Source organism: Pundamilia nyererei, unplaced genomic scaffold (genome assembly GCF_000239375.1).
Source record: "Pundamilia nyererei isolate P.nyererei 1_Seehausen unplaced genomic scaffold, PunNye1.0 scaffold00060, whole genome shotgun sequence".
NCBI classification, from domain to species: Eukaryota; Metazoa; Chordata; class Actinopteri; order Cichliformes; family Cichlidae; genus Pundamilia; species Pundamilia nyererei.
The window spans coordinates 1449329-1465225 of NW_005187461.1; the positions used below are offsets into that span (position 1 = coordinate 1449329).

The 15897-nt window shown below is 41.6% G+C and overlaps 1 protein-coding gene across 5 annotated transcripts in view; it reads right to left on the reverse strand.

Moving 5' to 3' along the window:
* Positions 1-15897, reverse strand: part of fgd4a (FYVE, RhoGEF and PH domain containing 4a) — a 50824-nt gene that overhangs the window by 7701 nt on the left and 27226 nt on the right. For 4 of the 5 annotated variants that reach the window (XM_005734787.1, XM_005734790.2, XM_005734789.2 and 1 more), the window contains exons 2-5: positions 13939-14022; positions 4846-4998; positions 4044-4239; positions 1467-1860 (exon numbers count right to left, since the gene is read on the reverse strand). In XM_005734787.1, coding sequence (XP_005734844.1) covers positions 1467-1860; positions 4044-4239; positions 4846-4998; positions 13939-14022 — 827 coding nt within the window. Of the gene's footprint in view, positions 1-1466; positions 1861-3533; positions 3705-4043; positions 4240-4845; positions 4999-13938; positions 14023-15897 lie in introns of those variants that run through there. The other variant, XM_005734791.1, reaches the window with a different exon arrangement.

Consider the following 15897-nt stretch of genomic DNA (forward strand, 5'->3'; position numbering starts at 1 on the left):
CTTTGTTGTTTCAGCAACATTAAATTTAAAAACTGTACTTTTGAGTTAAAATATACATTTATAATTTTAATAAATGACAAATTAAAAAGGCATGAACAGTTTTTTTGTATGGAAAAAATATCGAACCGTGACACCAAAGTGTCGAACCGAACCGTGAATTTTGTGTATCGTTGCACCCCTAATAAATATATATATATATATGTCTATATAGTCTCGTATGTATGTACACACACACACACACACACACAATTAAATTGCACGTTCTGACCAGCAGTAATCGCTTTACTCGAAAGTACAGTACCTACACAGTATAGTACAGTACTTAGGTAGGTTTCTGTAAATATGCTACTTTAACTTTAAAACACAACAGCTATGTTTTACACTTTCAGATTAACAGTTTACATTCTATTTCTAAAGATCGCACTTCTCCTGCCTTGGAAAAAACTTGGCGGCTCAAAGTTACAACTTGTTATTTGCATCACTCACAAAACATGAATTCAGTTTGTTTTAGCAGAAACGTATATTGCAGACTAAGTATTCAACTTGTGGTCTGTGGCCCATTTTGCCATTGTAATGCTTTTGCTTTGAGTGGTTTGAACAGAAACTACATTGAATTTATCCACCCAAATACCAGTCCCATTAAGTGTCCCAGTGAGTCATGACAGCAGAGCAGCATTAACAATGGCAGGACTTCCCCTAAATCAACAGGAGCTCGTTAAAACACCTGTCACTTCCCTGTCACAGGTCACGTCAAACTGTAGCTCCATTAGCAGCTATTAACGCAACAAAACCAAATCTGAATTGTGGGTAATGTTTGTAAAATGAATCACTGTAACAAGTAAAATAAGTACAATGTTAGTCTGGGTTTATTTGCACTTGTTGCTTCAAGAGTACGGAAGAAACTAGAAGACATCACTTAAAATATGTTTCTGACTTTTATTTAGTTCGTTTTTAAATGGTAGGACTTGTAGCAGCGATGAATATCTTTTGCACAGCAGAGAGGCTTTTCCTTTCCCACAACGCGAGATTACCCAGCTGTCTTTGTCACTGTGAAGACTGAGATTGATCTGAACCTGAGATATCTATAATCACCAGACAACAGCAGGCAAAATGGGTTCCCATGGGAGAGATTACTGAAGCACGGAGTCAGCTGCTTAAATGTTGACATCTGTTTGCCCTTCACAGAAAAATACCCCACTGAGACACACACACACGCACAAAGTGCTGAAAGAAATGCATACACTTCCCCTGTAACTCTATCCTTACAACGTTACAGTCACCCAGAGATGAAGTAGTTCACATGATTTAATCATACTGAAAGCTGAGAAAATAAATAAATGCTGAGAGTTTGTCTATCAGAGATGAGTCAGTGCAGCAAGGCAGCTTTAATGTATTACATAGCAGGTAGAAATGCGCAACACTTGGGTCCCAGGAGCACAAAGCAAATGCTTAAACTCAATACGTACCTTGTGGTCTGTGCTCCCTTCTTCATTCTTGTGCTCGCCTTCTGTCTTAGCATCAGTCTCCTCATTCTCAGTCTCGTTACCAGTCCTGTCCACGTGTGAAGGCGAATGATCATCGCTCTGTTCCGAGCTCCCCATATCTCCATTTACAAGCTCAGCAGTCTCTGTCCTCACACTTTCATGATTCTCCTCTGTGTCCTCCTTCTCCTTCTCGTTGTCCTTGTCCATCTGCACTAGCACCCCGTTCGCTGCTTGCCTGTTGGCATCTTGTGTCGTGGCCGCCGCAGAGGTGTTCCTGCTGGTCTCCGTCTTTGGACATGCACGGTGAGCTGGACTGCAGTTGGCAGACTTGTTGATGTGTTTGAGCGGTGAGCTGTCTCTCTTGTTTTCTGTGTTGCTGGAGGAACAGAAGAAAAAGCAAAGGAGGAAGTGGCTCAGTCTGGGTAAGAGTGTATAAAGGGCTAACTAACAAACCTTCCCAGAATAAGAAAATAAGGGAGGGAAAAAAAAAAGAAATTTAGAGTAGGCTGGTCCATACCTCCTCAAGGTGACATATTGTCAGAGTGTGGTGCACAACAGCAAGCAGGGAGCTTTTGCACATGAGTGTGAGAGTTAAAAATAAACCAGTAGAGATGCACAAACTTCCTGCTGTCTTATTAGGTTGCTGACTGAGAGCTGAGAGGAAGTGTGAGTAAAGCAAAGGGGCACAGTAACGAGGAGCAACAGAGCAATAGGAGGAGCAGAAAAGTAAATCACCACTACTCCCGAGAGGTAGATGCTGCACTACTTCCCCACACATGGAAAACCTACTTTATACATTCTGCTGCGAGGCCTCTTTTATGCTTAGCATCCAAATGAATGAAATGAAAAAACAATTTGCAGAAGACAACTGACACGCAGCACAGAAATGGAAACTAGATTGACAACAATGTGTGTGTGTGTGTACAATGTCACCATTCAGCTGCTCGACATCCTGTACCGGCAGTCGGTGCAGCTGTTTCCCAGCAAATGATACTCCACACGTTCAGCCAAACAACCACTGTGTCTCAGCTAAGATTATCTGAACTCAGTACAGTACATTAAAGGCAAAACTGTTAGCAGATTAAAAAAAGTCACCATGTCTATATCTGGAATCTAACGTTTACCGATGCAAAAAACAATCAACCAACAGATGACTTTTTTCTCCCTGCCCAGTAGAAACAGGAAGTATCAATAAATAGAGGAAGAACAAACAGCTGGTGAAACACCCGACAGATGAATGTGTCGGGGGCCGTCACCCACCTGTGGTGTGGGAACATGAAACTATCTTTTCACCACTCAGAGTAAGACTGACAGTACCACAACTAGTGGGCGAGATACTATTTAATACAGTATTCAGAAACAATACAGCCGCATCACTTTGTAGGTGCACACATCACTTCCTCCTTCCACACAAATAGCACAGCAAGTGTTCCAGGACATGACAGTGTTTCAAAACAGGCTCAACCAGACACGAATTAAGAGCAGCTTCAGTTGCAGTGTGGTCGTCGCCTAGCTGCCTTTAAGGCAGCCAAACCTTGTGAACCAGATTAGTACATTAGTAGGTTAATTCTGTTCACAGAATCTGTGTGAAGCGTTTCTCTTCTTTGAGCTCCAGGGCCACTGGAGGGATAATCCTCACTGCCCAGGAGTGCCTGAATGAAATAGATGCACCAGATTCCTCTGATTAACCTCATTTCACACCAGAAAATGCGATGAAAGGTGCAAAGAAAGCCTGTAGACCCGGGAGATTTTTAGAGATCCAGGCCAGAGATGAGACAGATTTTAGTGGGCTGCTACTGCTGCAGATTGCATATTTTAGGGGTGCAACTGTATGAACAGATAGGACAAGGGCACCATTGTTGTGCCTCTCACTGCTTGCAATGGGCCTCCCTCAGAGACACAAGGCTGCAGCTACAGTGCAAACTTACACGAGTAAAGCACAACAAGTTAGACACAGATCAACACTGGAAAAATCTTACAGAATCTAACTCACAATTTAACTATGAGGCAACAATATCAAAGTATACACATTCGTCAAAGATTTCCTACCTCATCCTCCTCTCGCAGCACCGAGTTCTGTCCCACAACCAAATGTGGACCCGTGTTTCCCCTCGTCTGTACAAATCTCCTTTCATCCCCTTGCTAACACTTGGCTCAGCAGCCACAGACTAATCTCCACTTACTCTCTCTAATGACTCTCGTCCGACGTACAATCAAAGAGTCGCGGCTGAAAACTTTGAAACTTCTGCTTTTTTATCCTTGAAATAGTTGGTGTAGAAAAGTTGGGAAAGACCAATTTCTGTCACTGTGATTACAACAAGCCAGAGATTTATTACAAAAGCCAAGAAGTTACAAAGATGAAATCTTTCAACCACATCAAGGCAAAAGCTGCTAATTCAATCACACATTGTGACGGAGTTTTAAATCAGCAAAAGCAATAACAGAGGCTTACACTTCCTAAACATTATTAGGAAAATAACAGAATGAGCAATTCATCCACGGATCAAGTAACTGCTCATTTCTGCAGATATCGAGGCAGAGAAAGTTAAGAGGCCGAACCTGTTCTCCTCAAAGCGGCTGATCAGGTCTAAGACTTTGGAGGGTTTCTCTCTGGGTCTCTCCCGGCTGACAGCCCCCGTTTTTCCTCCTCCACTTCCGTCCTCCATCCTGCTTATAAGTGGGGGTTTCTGGATGTGGCCCAATGGGGATGGGATATCTGTCACTGGGCTTTGGAGGTGCAGTGGCTTTGGAGGCACTGGATATAAAACAGAGGAATTTACAACATGAGAAATGTCCTGAATACTAATCGCAGCTTCAATTCATTTTCTTACTGCAATCTCAGTTTGAAGCTGAAGGTGGCAGCATCAGCTGTCACAAGCGACACCACCTGTAGGACACTGAACTGTAATAAACGTCCTAACTGTAATAAAGAAATAATCGGGCTTGGCAAAAACTAACTGCGCATGGCTTTGCAACTAAATATCCTGCCTGACTTACAGCAGCAGGAAGAATGGAGCTCTGTTCCCTGCATTATCTGTGTAGAATGATTTACCCAACGCAAACACAAGAGGAACGAGTCTCTCGGTTCACTGAACCCAAGCCAGCTTACATAACTCTTCTTCTGGTTTGACCATTTCGTGGATGTTAACAGTGTCAAACAGCGTCCATAAGCACCGATTCATTCAGTGTTTTTCTGCAGATTTACAGAGTAAACAAAGACGAAGTGAAAAACAAAGCAGTAGAAAGGTCACTGAGACCACATGTTGTGAATCAGACACTGAAATGCTATAATAATTTGTGTCTCCTAAGATTCTCACTTTGTGGCGTCTGGCTGAATTTTTTCCCACATGCTATTATGTACCTGGTGGTTTAGACTGCAGCCGAGGCCTGCCGCCAGGGACTCTTCCATTGACCCCTCCCCGGCTCTTGTCGGTCGTCCTTGCAATCACCCGATTCAGACACGCCTGCACACTCGGCGATTCGCTGCGTTCTGACCCTGGGCTGCTGCCTAGAGCTAAAGGACACAAAGAGAGGGCGCACAAGCTTAAAAACAAAATCGATAATGGAATCAAAACCATTTTTATACAAAGAAGTGAGAGTGAAGAAAACAAAAGCATACGTATTTAACTGTTTTATCACTACAGGCATTATCGGCATGACTAATATTTACGATAGGTGACACTGATATATGCCCCATCCTGCAGTGACATTTGAAGCCGTCACTCTGTGGTAGTACATTACTTATTTCGGTGCAATGTTTTACATCAACTACTTTCAAAGGTGAACTATGCTAAAACACATGTTTCTTATTAAGAATGGATTATTTTGAAATATAATATCTGAGTCAGAACTTTTATTTTACACCATAATTTTCACAACAACCTCTGTCTTGTTTTATTCAGTATTGCAGGTGGCCTGAAAAACCAACGTGCCATTCCAGAAACAGATGTGCAAACATATTCTCCTCCAATTCGCCCTGTAAAGGAAAAAATCATTCCCATCATATATTAAGTGCCATAAACAGCTGAAGACCACACATTAGAGGGTGCCATACACTTCAGTTGATTATCCCAGTTAATCATCCAGCTGATGATCAGCACCAGTGAGACTTTTTACCCAACCAGCTGGCCACAGATGGCGCAGCATCAGTGTTTAGATAGAGCTGGCAGACCGACTTAATGGAGCAGGCGACACAGACTGGCAGTGTTTACAGTAGCCTAACTCGACCTCTCTCTAACCTCGCCAAGCACACGCACACACACACACACACACACACACACACACACACACACACACACACACACACACACACACGTCAGTAAAAAGTATGAAAGAGCAGCCTGTTAAAGCAAATGTCCAAACATGGAGTTACACTGCTGAGAGAGTGAAGACCCTCATTATTCTATAAGCTATTAGCTACATTAGCTTCCATTTAACGTTGCCATTTAACGGGTGTGTGTGATTTAGCAAAGGCAAACCAGCTGATGTATAGCTTGGATGTAGCTTCCATATAGCTGGTAAACTACAATCTAGTCCAGAAGTTGTAGAGTTAAGCACATCCAAGGATGCCTGCTTTACCTGAAAACAACAAAAACAGTGGACTTCTTATAATTTGTGCTTGTTCTGGTTTCGGTCAGTCTGTTATTACCGAAAGTGAAGAAGGGACTTCATGTTTCTGGCACTCAGGGATGCTAACATGCACAGAGAAATGTTTCATCTTTGAAATGAATCATTGAGGAAGGACCTTCATTTCTTTACAGACTCAGTCCCATCATGTCTAAAAATAGATAAAGATATATTTCTCTTTTTTAGAAATATATCTGCCACTCGAATAATCAAACACGTAAAGTAAAGTGGCTGTAATGATCAGCCAATGAAGAGAGCAAAAGATAAACTGAAAATTACTATATCTAAGAACACACAGTCACTGGACATTTTATTAAGAACACCCTGCTAGGGCTTAATTGGATTGGATTGTTTGTGGTATAGAGTCAACAATGTGCTGAAAACATTCCTCACAGATGATGGCATCATGAGGTTGTGCTGATCAACTGCCTGTAAGTGCATGTCAGCTGTGCATCCACGATATGAATCTTTGTCACATCCCAAAAGTGATGTGTGGTGACTGTGGAAGCCATTGGAGTGCAGTAAGCTAATCGTCACGTTCAAGCAACCAGTTTGAGATTTTCTGAGCTTTGCCACACGGTGCATTATCCTGCTGGAAGTAGCCATCAACAGATAGGAACACTGTAGTCAGAAAGGGATTGATGTGGCCGGCAACAACACTCAGGATGTAGTGTTTAAACAATGCTTGGCTGGTAGTGTGCCAAGAAAATCTCTCCCACACATTACACCACTGCCACCAGCTTAAACCGCTGGTGTATGGTAAGATGGATCCATGTTGTGACCCCACCTTTTCTGCATACCTTTACTGTAATTAGTGGGTATTTGAGTTACTCTTGTGTTCCTATCAGCTCGAAGCATTCTCCTTTGACCTCTGATATATCAACAAGCCATTTTCGTGCAGAGAACTGCTACTCACTGGGCAGTTTCCCTTTTTTCAGACTATTCTCTCTAAACTCCAGAGATGGATGTGTGGGAAAACCCCAGTTTCTTAAATACTCAGACCAGCCCCTCTGACAGCCGTGCTGCAGTCAACGTCGTTGAAGTCATCTCTCATCCCCACTCTGATGCTGGGTTTAAACTTCAGCAGGTCGTCTTGACTATGTCTGTGTCTAAATCTTTTGAGAAGCTGCCATGGGATCGGCTGATTAGATATTTGCATTGACAAGCAACTGAACAGGTATACCTGTTGACCTGGGTGTTGGCTGTATTTTTAGTGGGATGGCTCGGTTCTGGGATACTGGGTTCTGTTGTATATGCAAAGTCTGAGGTGGACAGAACGACAGCCAGGAGACAGCACTGAATAAGGTAGACGTCAGCGATGACAATCATGATACTGATTAAGACACAAAAAACATGAAAAGGAGGAGATGGGTTGGAGGTGGGTTGCACAGGGGCTTGCAGCTGCACCAATTTTCAAGCAAAAAGATATAAGTTCATCTTTTTTTCTATGTTATAACTACATTTGATTAATCAGACATACAGTACATAGTTGATAAGCTGATGATGGAAATAAGTGTTGTGAGAGCTTAATGTACTATATACTTTGGAGTACCTCTCCAAATGCAGCTTGTTTACAAAAACGTTGTTACTATGTGCCAACTTGGTTCCTGGAGCCCCAGATTTGTCTTTACTAGAGTAATCTTTATCTTACCAATCTTAAAGGGAAAGAGAAAAAGAGTGACCACAAAATCATACAGTCACAATTTCTATTTTAAAGGGTGGACCGTAATTAAAGACAACAAGTCTGGCAACTGTCTGACTGGAAGCGGTCCCACGCTGTGTTTGGGAGGGCTTTCTTTCTAAACATGGCCCCAAAAAATACCAATCAGTTATGAAGGCAGGCCGCAGGAATTTTTCATGATTAGGTGCCTGACTTCCACTCTCAGCCACATTAGAGGTCATAAAAAACATCTTGCAAAACATTATGCACCACATTATAAGTACACGGTCTAAAACGAAGTCTGCCTGCAAATTGCATTTCGCATGTGGCATTTATCCTGACTCCTGAGTACAGGAGGTCCAGTGTCCACAGCCCAGCTTTGCTTTCTGGGGTTGTCAGTAACCACGTCAAACACAGCGGCTCACGTCTGAATCACCTTTATATTGCAGCCTTTAACCTGAATAGCAACACTTAATATATCTGTAGGCTGTGTCAAGACAAGAGAGATGTAAACAAAGATATAGATCTGAAAATGCTTCGATGTTTTGCTGTCAGTTATGTAGAAGAAGATTAGATGTCGAGATTTTATGGCACATCATTTATTTTTAACCTCTTATCTTGATCAGTAGATTAAGGAAACGCAACCAGAGCCGTTACACTGAAAAGGAAGTTTTTTCAAAACTACAGTGTTTGGGAAGAAAGTCCTGCTCCTGGTAACGCACTCATTCTGGCACCTTCTCATTAAAACTGTCTTGGCACAACAGACAGCCATGTGCAGTAAATTAGAAGCAGCCAGACAGCGTGCTGCGAAAACACTTTGATTCTAATCCTCATCTGTGTGACGGAGAAGGAGGCGGCCTGCTGTCTGGAGTACGAGATGGATCGGGTGGACACGAACACAAAATACAACTTAAATGTGTTGCACAGAAAGGAAGGACGAACTCTACCTTCTTTTCATAACTTTTGTGTTTTGGCAAGAAATTTCCTGCCACTCAGTTCTGTTGTGCTTTTACAGTAAACAGATAATCTACTTTTACTAGAAACTGAAAACACTGCTGGATCACTACTCCAATCCAGGAAGTGAAGACTTGACTAGTCAAACCGAGACTTGACTTTTTTCTTTGTTGCAGGATTGTGAGGCTTGTAACCATGGTAACTATCCTTTTACCTTGTGAAAATGTAAAATTTCACTGCATACTCCACGGAGCCCAAAGGACCAATATTAATAAATTCAAAGCGACTTAACAAATGCTCATGCAAAGGGTAAGTACACATGAGAGGTAGAGCGGAGAAAACTTTCTGGTTTTACAAAGTACAACAAATCCTTGATTTCAGAAGTTTCCCCAGTAACAGCACCTTTCTTCACAGTGTGACACTACCCTCTGATGGAGCTTATATCAGAACTGGTTCCCCAACATTAGATTAACTGTGGAAAATCCCAGCAGTGATTTGTTAAAATGGGTGAATTAAGTTTACTACACGTTGAAAAAAATCCATCTCTTCAGCGCAAGTATCTTACTCTGCAACAAGAAAACAAGCAAAGTCCGAAAATAGTGAAATCCAAACTAATTCCCAAAATAGCTCCAGGCACACTACATTCTTCCAGTTTGTTGTTGTCACAATGATTTGTTTTATTAAAATTTTTTTGTCTTAATAATGTTTCAAGTAGACTTACAACACTCAATACAAGATTTGAGGAAACACTGGACATAAGTGACAAAAAAGACATACAGATCACAGGTACCAAAATCACCATGCCAACACGCCCATGATGGCAGATGATAACAAAGGTATATTTTCACCCTCTTAGTTTAGAAGGTTAACAAGTCGAAATACAGACTGTAGTCGAGGCTAATGGGCATGGCATCAGGTTTGCAGGCATGAATGAAAACTGAGAAGATGATGGATTATCAAAGGTGCCAGTTGGTACAAAGTTTCACCATACAACAAATGTTTAACTCAAAACCTCAAATTTCAACTTTAGAGTGCAGCTGCAGAAGTCACAAACCTCTGTAACCATGCCGCTGTATCAAGACTAAAAGCTGCTCCCAGGGAATCAACACGGGAATGTTAATACAGCAAAGATGAGCCGCTTTTCTAGTTTTTCTTTTTAAAGGTTTTTACAGAGAAAACGTACATCTCGCTTATTTACAGGTAGGCATCTGACCTAATTGTTCTTATGTGAATGTTCAAGATATTTGTACCTCCTGACTCCACCTTGTTTGAGAACTGTCACCTGACAGCACACCTGTCCGACCTGACTTTTATGTTTTCCGTGTCTCTTCTTGTGTGTCATCTTCTTTTTGGCTCTCTTGAGGCAAAATATGTCCTGATACTTAGGTGTGAGAGCTCGAGGTGAAAAACAAAAGGCACACCCGACTGTGCGCAAGCAGAGGAGTGGTTGACATAGCTTGAAACTGAGGCTTCGTCTTCTGCCGTTACCGCAAGGGTGTGACAGAATTTCCTTGTGATCAACAAGGAAATTCTGAGTATTTTTTATTTTAATATATTCTGCTTCATCTTTGTAAACTCTGTGGCATTTAAAAGACAGTTTGGGCTTCCACACAGTCACACCAAAGTCAAGGGACATGAGGGAAGAATGAGGATAAAAAACGAGTTGAGGTGAACAGCAGCCTTTAGAAACATCTGTCAAGCTTCAGTTCTTACGTGGCTATGATGAAGTTTGCAACTGCAAATTTATGTGTAAAGTGCGTTTGTAGGCCACTCCTATGTTATTTGTATGAAAGGCTCAGACAGTTCGGAGTGTAAACACTGCAACACTCCCATAAAAGATAAAAGAGCAGCATGGGCATGAAAACATGAAAGACTGCTGTCACTAAAGTGTGATCACACAATTTTATTTAACACCGCAAACTGAACAAAGCAGATGACACAAAACGTGAGAAGAAAACTGTATCTCGATAACTACACTCTAGACTCAGCAGAGACAATCCAAGGATGAACTATTCTGCCAAGCTTGGAAAAAAATAAAATCCCAGTGAATGAACTCACCCTGTGTTTGAGATAGACCGGAAAACAGCTGCAATGTCGATCTCTACTGTTGTGTGTTTGAGTGTGTGTGTGTGTGTGTGTGTATCCCAGAAGAGCTGAAAGTTTAGCATCCGTGTAATCTTCCCAGGCGGTGCTGTTGAGAATGACTCAGCTCAGGAGGGAGATTTACAGGGCAGCAAAAGACTCCTCCTTCACTCTCGCTCACACACCCCTTATTTAAGTGGCTTTTAAAAAGTACTGATTCGCACAAACCGAGAGTTGCACGCACACACGCGCGCAAACAAAGACACCTTCAAATGAACTCTGTACCTTTAAGCTCACAGGAACTGCACCTTTAGACCTTAAAAGGTTCAAATCCATAGAAAGAAAGAGAACAGACACAAATGCCTGTCAGAGCAACATTTTTCCAGAAAAACAACAAATTTCAGAGAATAGAAATAAATGTAGTTTAAAGTTATGGAATAATAAATTATCCTGCAATTTTCAGGTACACTGAAGGGTTTTCCAGCTTCCTCTCACTTGTGAAACCCATTTGTTACAATCACACGATGAAGCAAACAGCAGAAAGCGAAACAGGACCACTAGCAGAGGACAAAAGCCACAGCACTTCTTCCTCCATCAGCGTCTCTTATTAGTGAAGCACCTGATCAATGATTGACAGCCACAGAAAAAGCAGCCTAAACAGCTTCACTGCAGTTCTGTCATCCTCAAATCTAATTGAAGCCCCCAAAAATAAATTTTTATTTAAATCAGCTCGTCCTCCTGAGCCCTGTTATTTATGCTAACATATAAAATGGTAAAAACTTTGACGCAACGACACGAACACAAACCAAATCCTCCCGATTAATCGTGAAATATCAAAATGAGGCTACATTAAAATGAAGCAAGAGCATCACAAAAGGAATTATGGGAATAAACTAAATGTACCTTTTACAGAAGTCTCCACTGGGAAGTGCAACTCAGTCGTCTCCATGTTCTGCATCTAACGTGTGCTGCACAGCTGCTCCCTGGTGTCTATGTGGTGGAAAGGTCTTGGTCTGATCTACGTTGCTATGTATCAGCTTTGAACCATCACATGGTTTCATATAAAAAAAACCAACAAACAACAACAACACAGGAAGCTTTAATTTAAGTCACGATGACACCTCTGACAGAAACAAGTCTTGAGGTCTTGCTTACTGCGACATGTAAACGCACTGCAGAGCAGCACTGCAGGGAGTGATGAGCATTAGTTTGTTCCTTCATTAATAAACTAGTTGGACCAGTATAAATTCAACTCCTGTTAAATTATCTGTCTTTACAAGACTGCAAACCACAACTCCCGTCATGCTCACCTTACTTTGTTTGTTTTTTGTTTTTACTTTTGTACGTTTTGTAGAAAACTGAGAAAAAACAAAGTTGGTGGTTTTTTTAAATGAATGCTGTGACTACTCAGAAATATATATATTTTATTAACAATTGAAAGTTTTCTCGCTTTAAATTTCCACCCTGATATGTTTTGTGATGTTTAACATGGAGTCCTGGTGATTTTTTGAGGTTTGCACAAATATTTCAGTGATAAATGCGACTGTATTTTTTATTTTAGCGCGACTTTCAATATAATTATTTTACTCAAGAACCTGTCTCATCCACTATCCATCCTGTCAGTCACGTATGCGAATCCCTCCAAGCAAGAAACAAAAGCATCCAGTGATGAGCCACAACAATAAAACTCCAAAAAACTTGTCTGTTGGGAACCTTTTGGTTCAGGCATTCGTGTGGATGTTACTTTGATACATACCGCCCACCTAAACATTTCTGCAGCAGAAACACATCTCCCCTTGTTATCACCATGACAAAGCTCCTCTGCACTGCAAAAAATGTGGCTTGAATGGCTGGAGGAAAATTACCTGAAGTTGTTACCTGGCCTTAAATTCCCCACATGCCAATCCAACGAGCCAGCACCTTGTTGAGAACAGGTCCTGTGTCTTAGGTCACAGCTGTTTTGGCAACACAACAGGACAACTTTCTCTATATTAGGCTGATCAGTGTACAAATTGGAAGGAAACATCTCCTTTTGTTTACTTGGTTTCAAAGAGTCAGTGAGACAAGCATACCCTGGTTACTTAGTGCATGTAAACATCCTTTGTACGGACAAAGGCGTTCTGCATGATCGTTATGGTTACATTTATTTGATGAAAAACTGAGCTGTGAAACGAAAGCTTTTGAGACAAAGTCACACAAACTGCTTCAAAGCCACAAACATACATGCACACATGTACGCACACACTCCAAATAGCACTACCTCAACCAGTCAGCTTGAGAGTGCGTTGTTGCTGTGCACGTTTGGCTCCACTTTTACAGACGAGGCTTTCAATGATCCAATCATGCTAACGCACACCGTGTGAGAGAACATGACAGACAGAATGACACGTAACAATTACAGCCAGTCCTGTGAGCTTGGAGTTGGGTGGGGGGCTTTCAACTGCCCGGACTTTCTTCAGATTAAGCTTGCATCATCCTCTAATCTGAGGGCCGTTGTGAGATTAGCCCACGAGTCTGCTTCGAAAGACTAGATAATATAACAAAGAAGGAAAGAGACACGGATGAAAACCCAGGTGCAAAAAGGAGAGGGACTTACAGGCGTGAACTAGAAAGAAGAGAAAACGAGGAAAATGAAGAATAGGAAGACACAGAGGGCCAGAGGTAAGCGCCCATTCATCAAAAGAAGCAGACCATGAGACACAAGCATGTTTGCGAGCGTGAGCGCACACACGAGTTTGATATAAAAATAGAGCAGCGACCCGCAGCGTTTTTCACACCCCTGCATAGCAGAGAGTCACAGGAAGGTGTGTTCATAGTGTCCTTCACAGTATCATCCTCTGTCCTCACTGTGCATGTTAACTGATTTTACTCCGATCCAGAAGGTCTGGCAAAGCTGAAAAATCCATGCATTCTATTGATTTTGAATGCAAATGTGTGGAAATCAGAGGTGTTGATTGAAAAGAGACGATGGACATGTGAACATGGCAATGAAAATCAAGATGATGCACAAAGTGGACGAAAAATGGGAGACTAAGATATGAATAATAACACATCTAAAGAGTTTTTCAAAAAGTCTGCGTGCAAGCACTTGAGAGAAAGACCGTAAAGATAAATGGAGGTGATGCAACCTACCTATGGACTGTTCGATCTTCACCGCCACACAGGTCTGCTCTTCGGTGTTCTCCGACTGGAAACAGGTAGCTTTGCCCTTCCTCTCTACAACACAATATGCACAGAGTTCAAGATTTAGAATAAAAATAAGTTGACAGAATTTGTGTAGATTAAGAGGCTATTTTAAAGGTTGACCTGCATATCAGACAGAAGCTTTAAACAGTTTGAGGCTTCCCCAGATTTTATGTAAAAGGTCCACCAACTCAGATCAAACCCCGCCCCCAATAAACTTATACAATGAACAGGAGAGATTGTGAGATCTGAAGCACTGTTGTGGTAGCTGCATTTATCAAGATCTGGAGTACACTCATGTTTGTTTTGAGAATGAAAGGGAGTATATAAGCCCTTGGAGAGAGAAACCCTAATTAGTCTGTCTGTGATATGTAGGCCATCATCAGCAGGGAGAGCAAACGCTCTTTCAAAACATCCGTTTAATATGCACATAAAAGATTAAAGAGAAAATAGCTAGTTGTAAAAACAATGAAGACCTCGTGAGCGTTCCAAAACCTCCAAACACAAACACACACACACACACACACACACACACACACACACACACACACACACACACACAGATATAACTCTGCTACAGCAGAGTAGCACAAACCTATGCCCTCAGTCAGATGCAATCATCGCCTCTACAGGCACCCTGTTCTGTCACACCAACCTCCTCTTTCACTACATCATTAAATTTTCACTGTGGTCTTTCTGTCTGGCAGCTCCATGTTCAAAATCCACTGCCAAACATATCCACTAGCCTCCTCTGCACATCCAGACCAGCTAAGCCCCGCCTCCCTAACTTTGTCCAACCTGGGTTTTCTTCCCGATCGACTCGTTCCTAATCTTGCCTATCCAGGTAACTCTCAATGAAAATCGTACAATATTCAACCCTCCAGCCACCTCCAGCTTCACCTATGTGTCAACATTAACCACACAGAAACGAAGCCAATCAGTCGTGTTTGTTGTTCCGCATTCTTTCGAGAAATGTTTTTGAGAAATACTAAAAAGAAAGCATCAGTGTGTATTTTGTAAACGGCACTACAGCGGAACAATACGACTGATTGAAAACAAGTCACGTACCATCAGCATGCAACAAACTGATAATGATTTTAAACATTTGGGAATTAAAAGAACTGCATGTTTGCTCAGAGGTTGTGGAGAAAACTGCATTTCCTTGAATGACACCACTGTTAAAATAAAGCTACAGAAGCACTAACATAATAACAACCTGGGGAAAAGTTATCCCTTTATTGAGCAGTATGGGTGTTAATATAGTATTTATAAAACTTGAAAATGATTATCTCACCAATGTTTGTGGGCAAGATAATAAATCGGAGAATTTTTAAAGCAACTATCTGTCATTATAATATGGCTTGTTGTGCATTTAATTAATTCATTATCAGCTGCAATCATATTGTTAATGGATGCATCTTGCTAAGTAAGGCTTAGCACTCAACCCTTTTCGATTGTGGTCACTTCTGACCTGCGAGACTAAGAAGACAAAAGAAGGCAAAGAAGGCAATCTACACTTATGAACAGGTTATAGTTTTGTGGTAAATCATCTTCTATTTCATTTCAGTTGAAAAAACCGGTGTTGACATCATCCTGCAATGTTTTCAGCCTGTCAGGAAACTACACAGATTAAAAAAATAAAAGAAATCATATCCCTCCAAAATACATGACAGGGTAACATAATGAGTCCTCTTACACAAGTGAATTGAACTGAATACAACGTTCATGCCTCGCTTATCGTTTCTCAAACTCAATTCTGTACAAGCATTTAGTGCTGCGTCAGTCAGGATATACAACACAGCAGCGAGTGGACCGAGCTGACATAATGGAGCGTGGATAATGGTACGTAAACCAATAGTAGAGTAGCTCAATGGGGGGTCGTGCAAACGGTGGAAATACAGATGACGG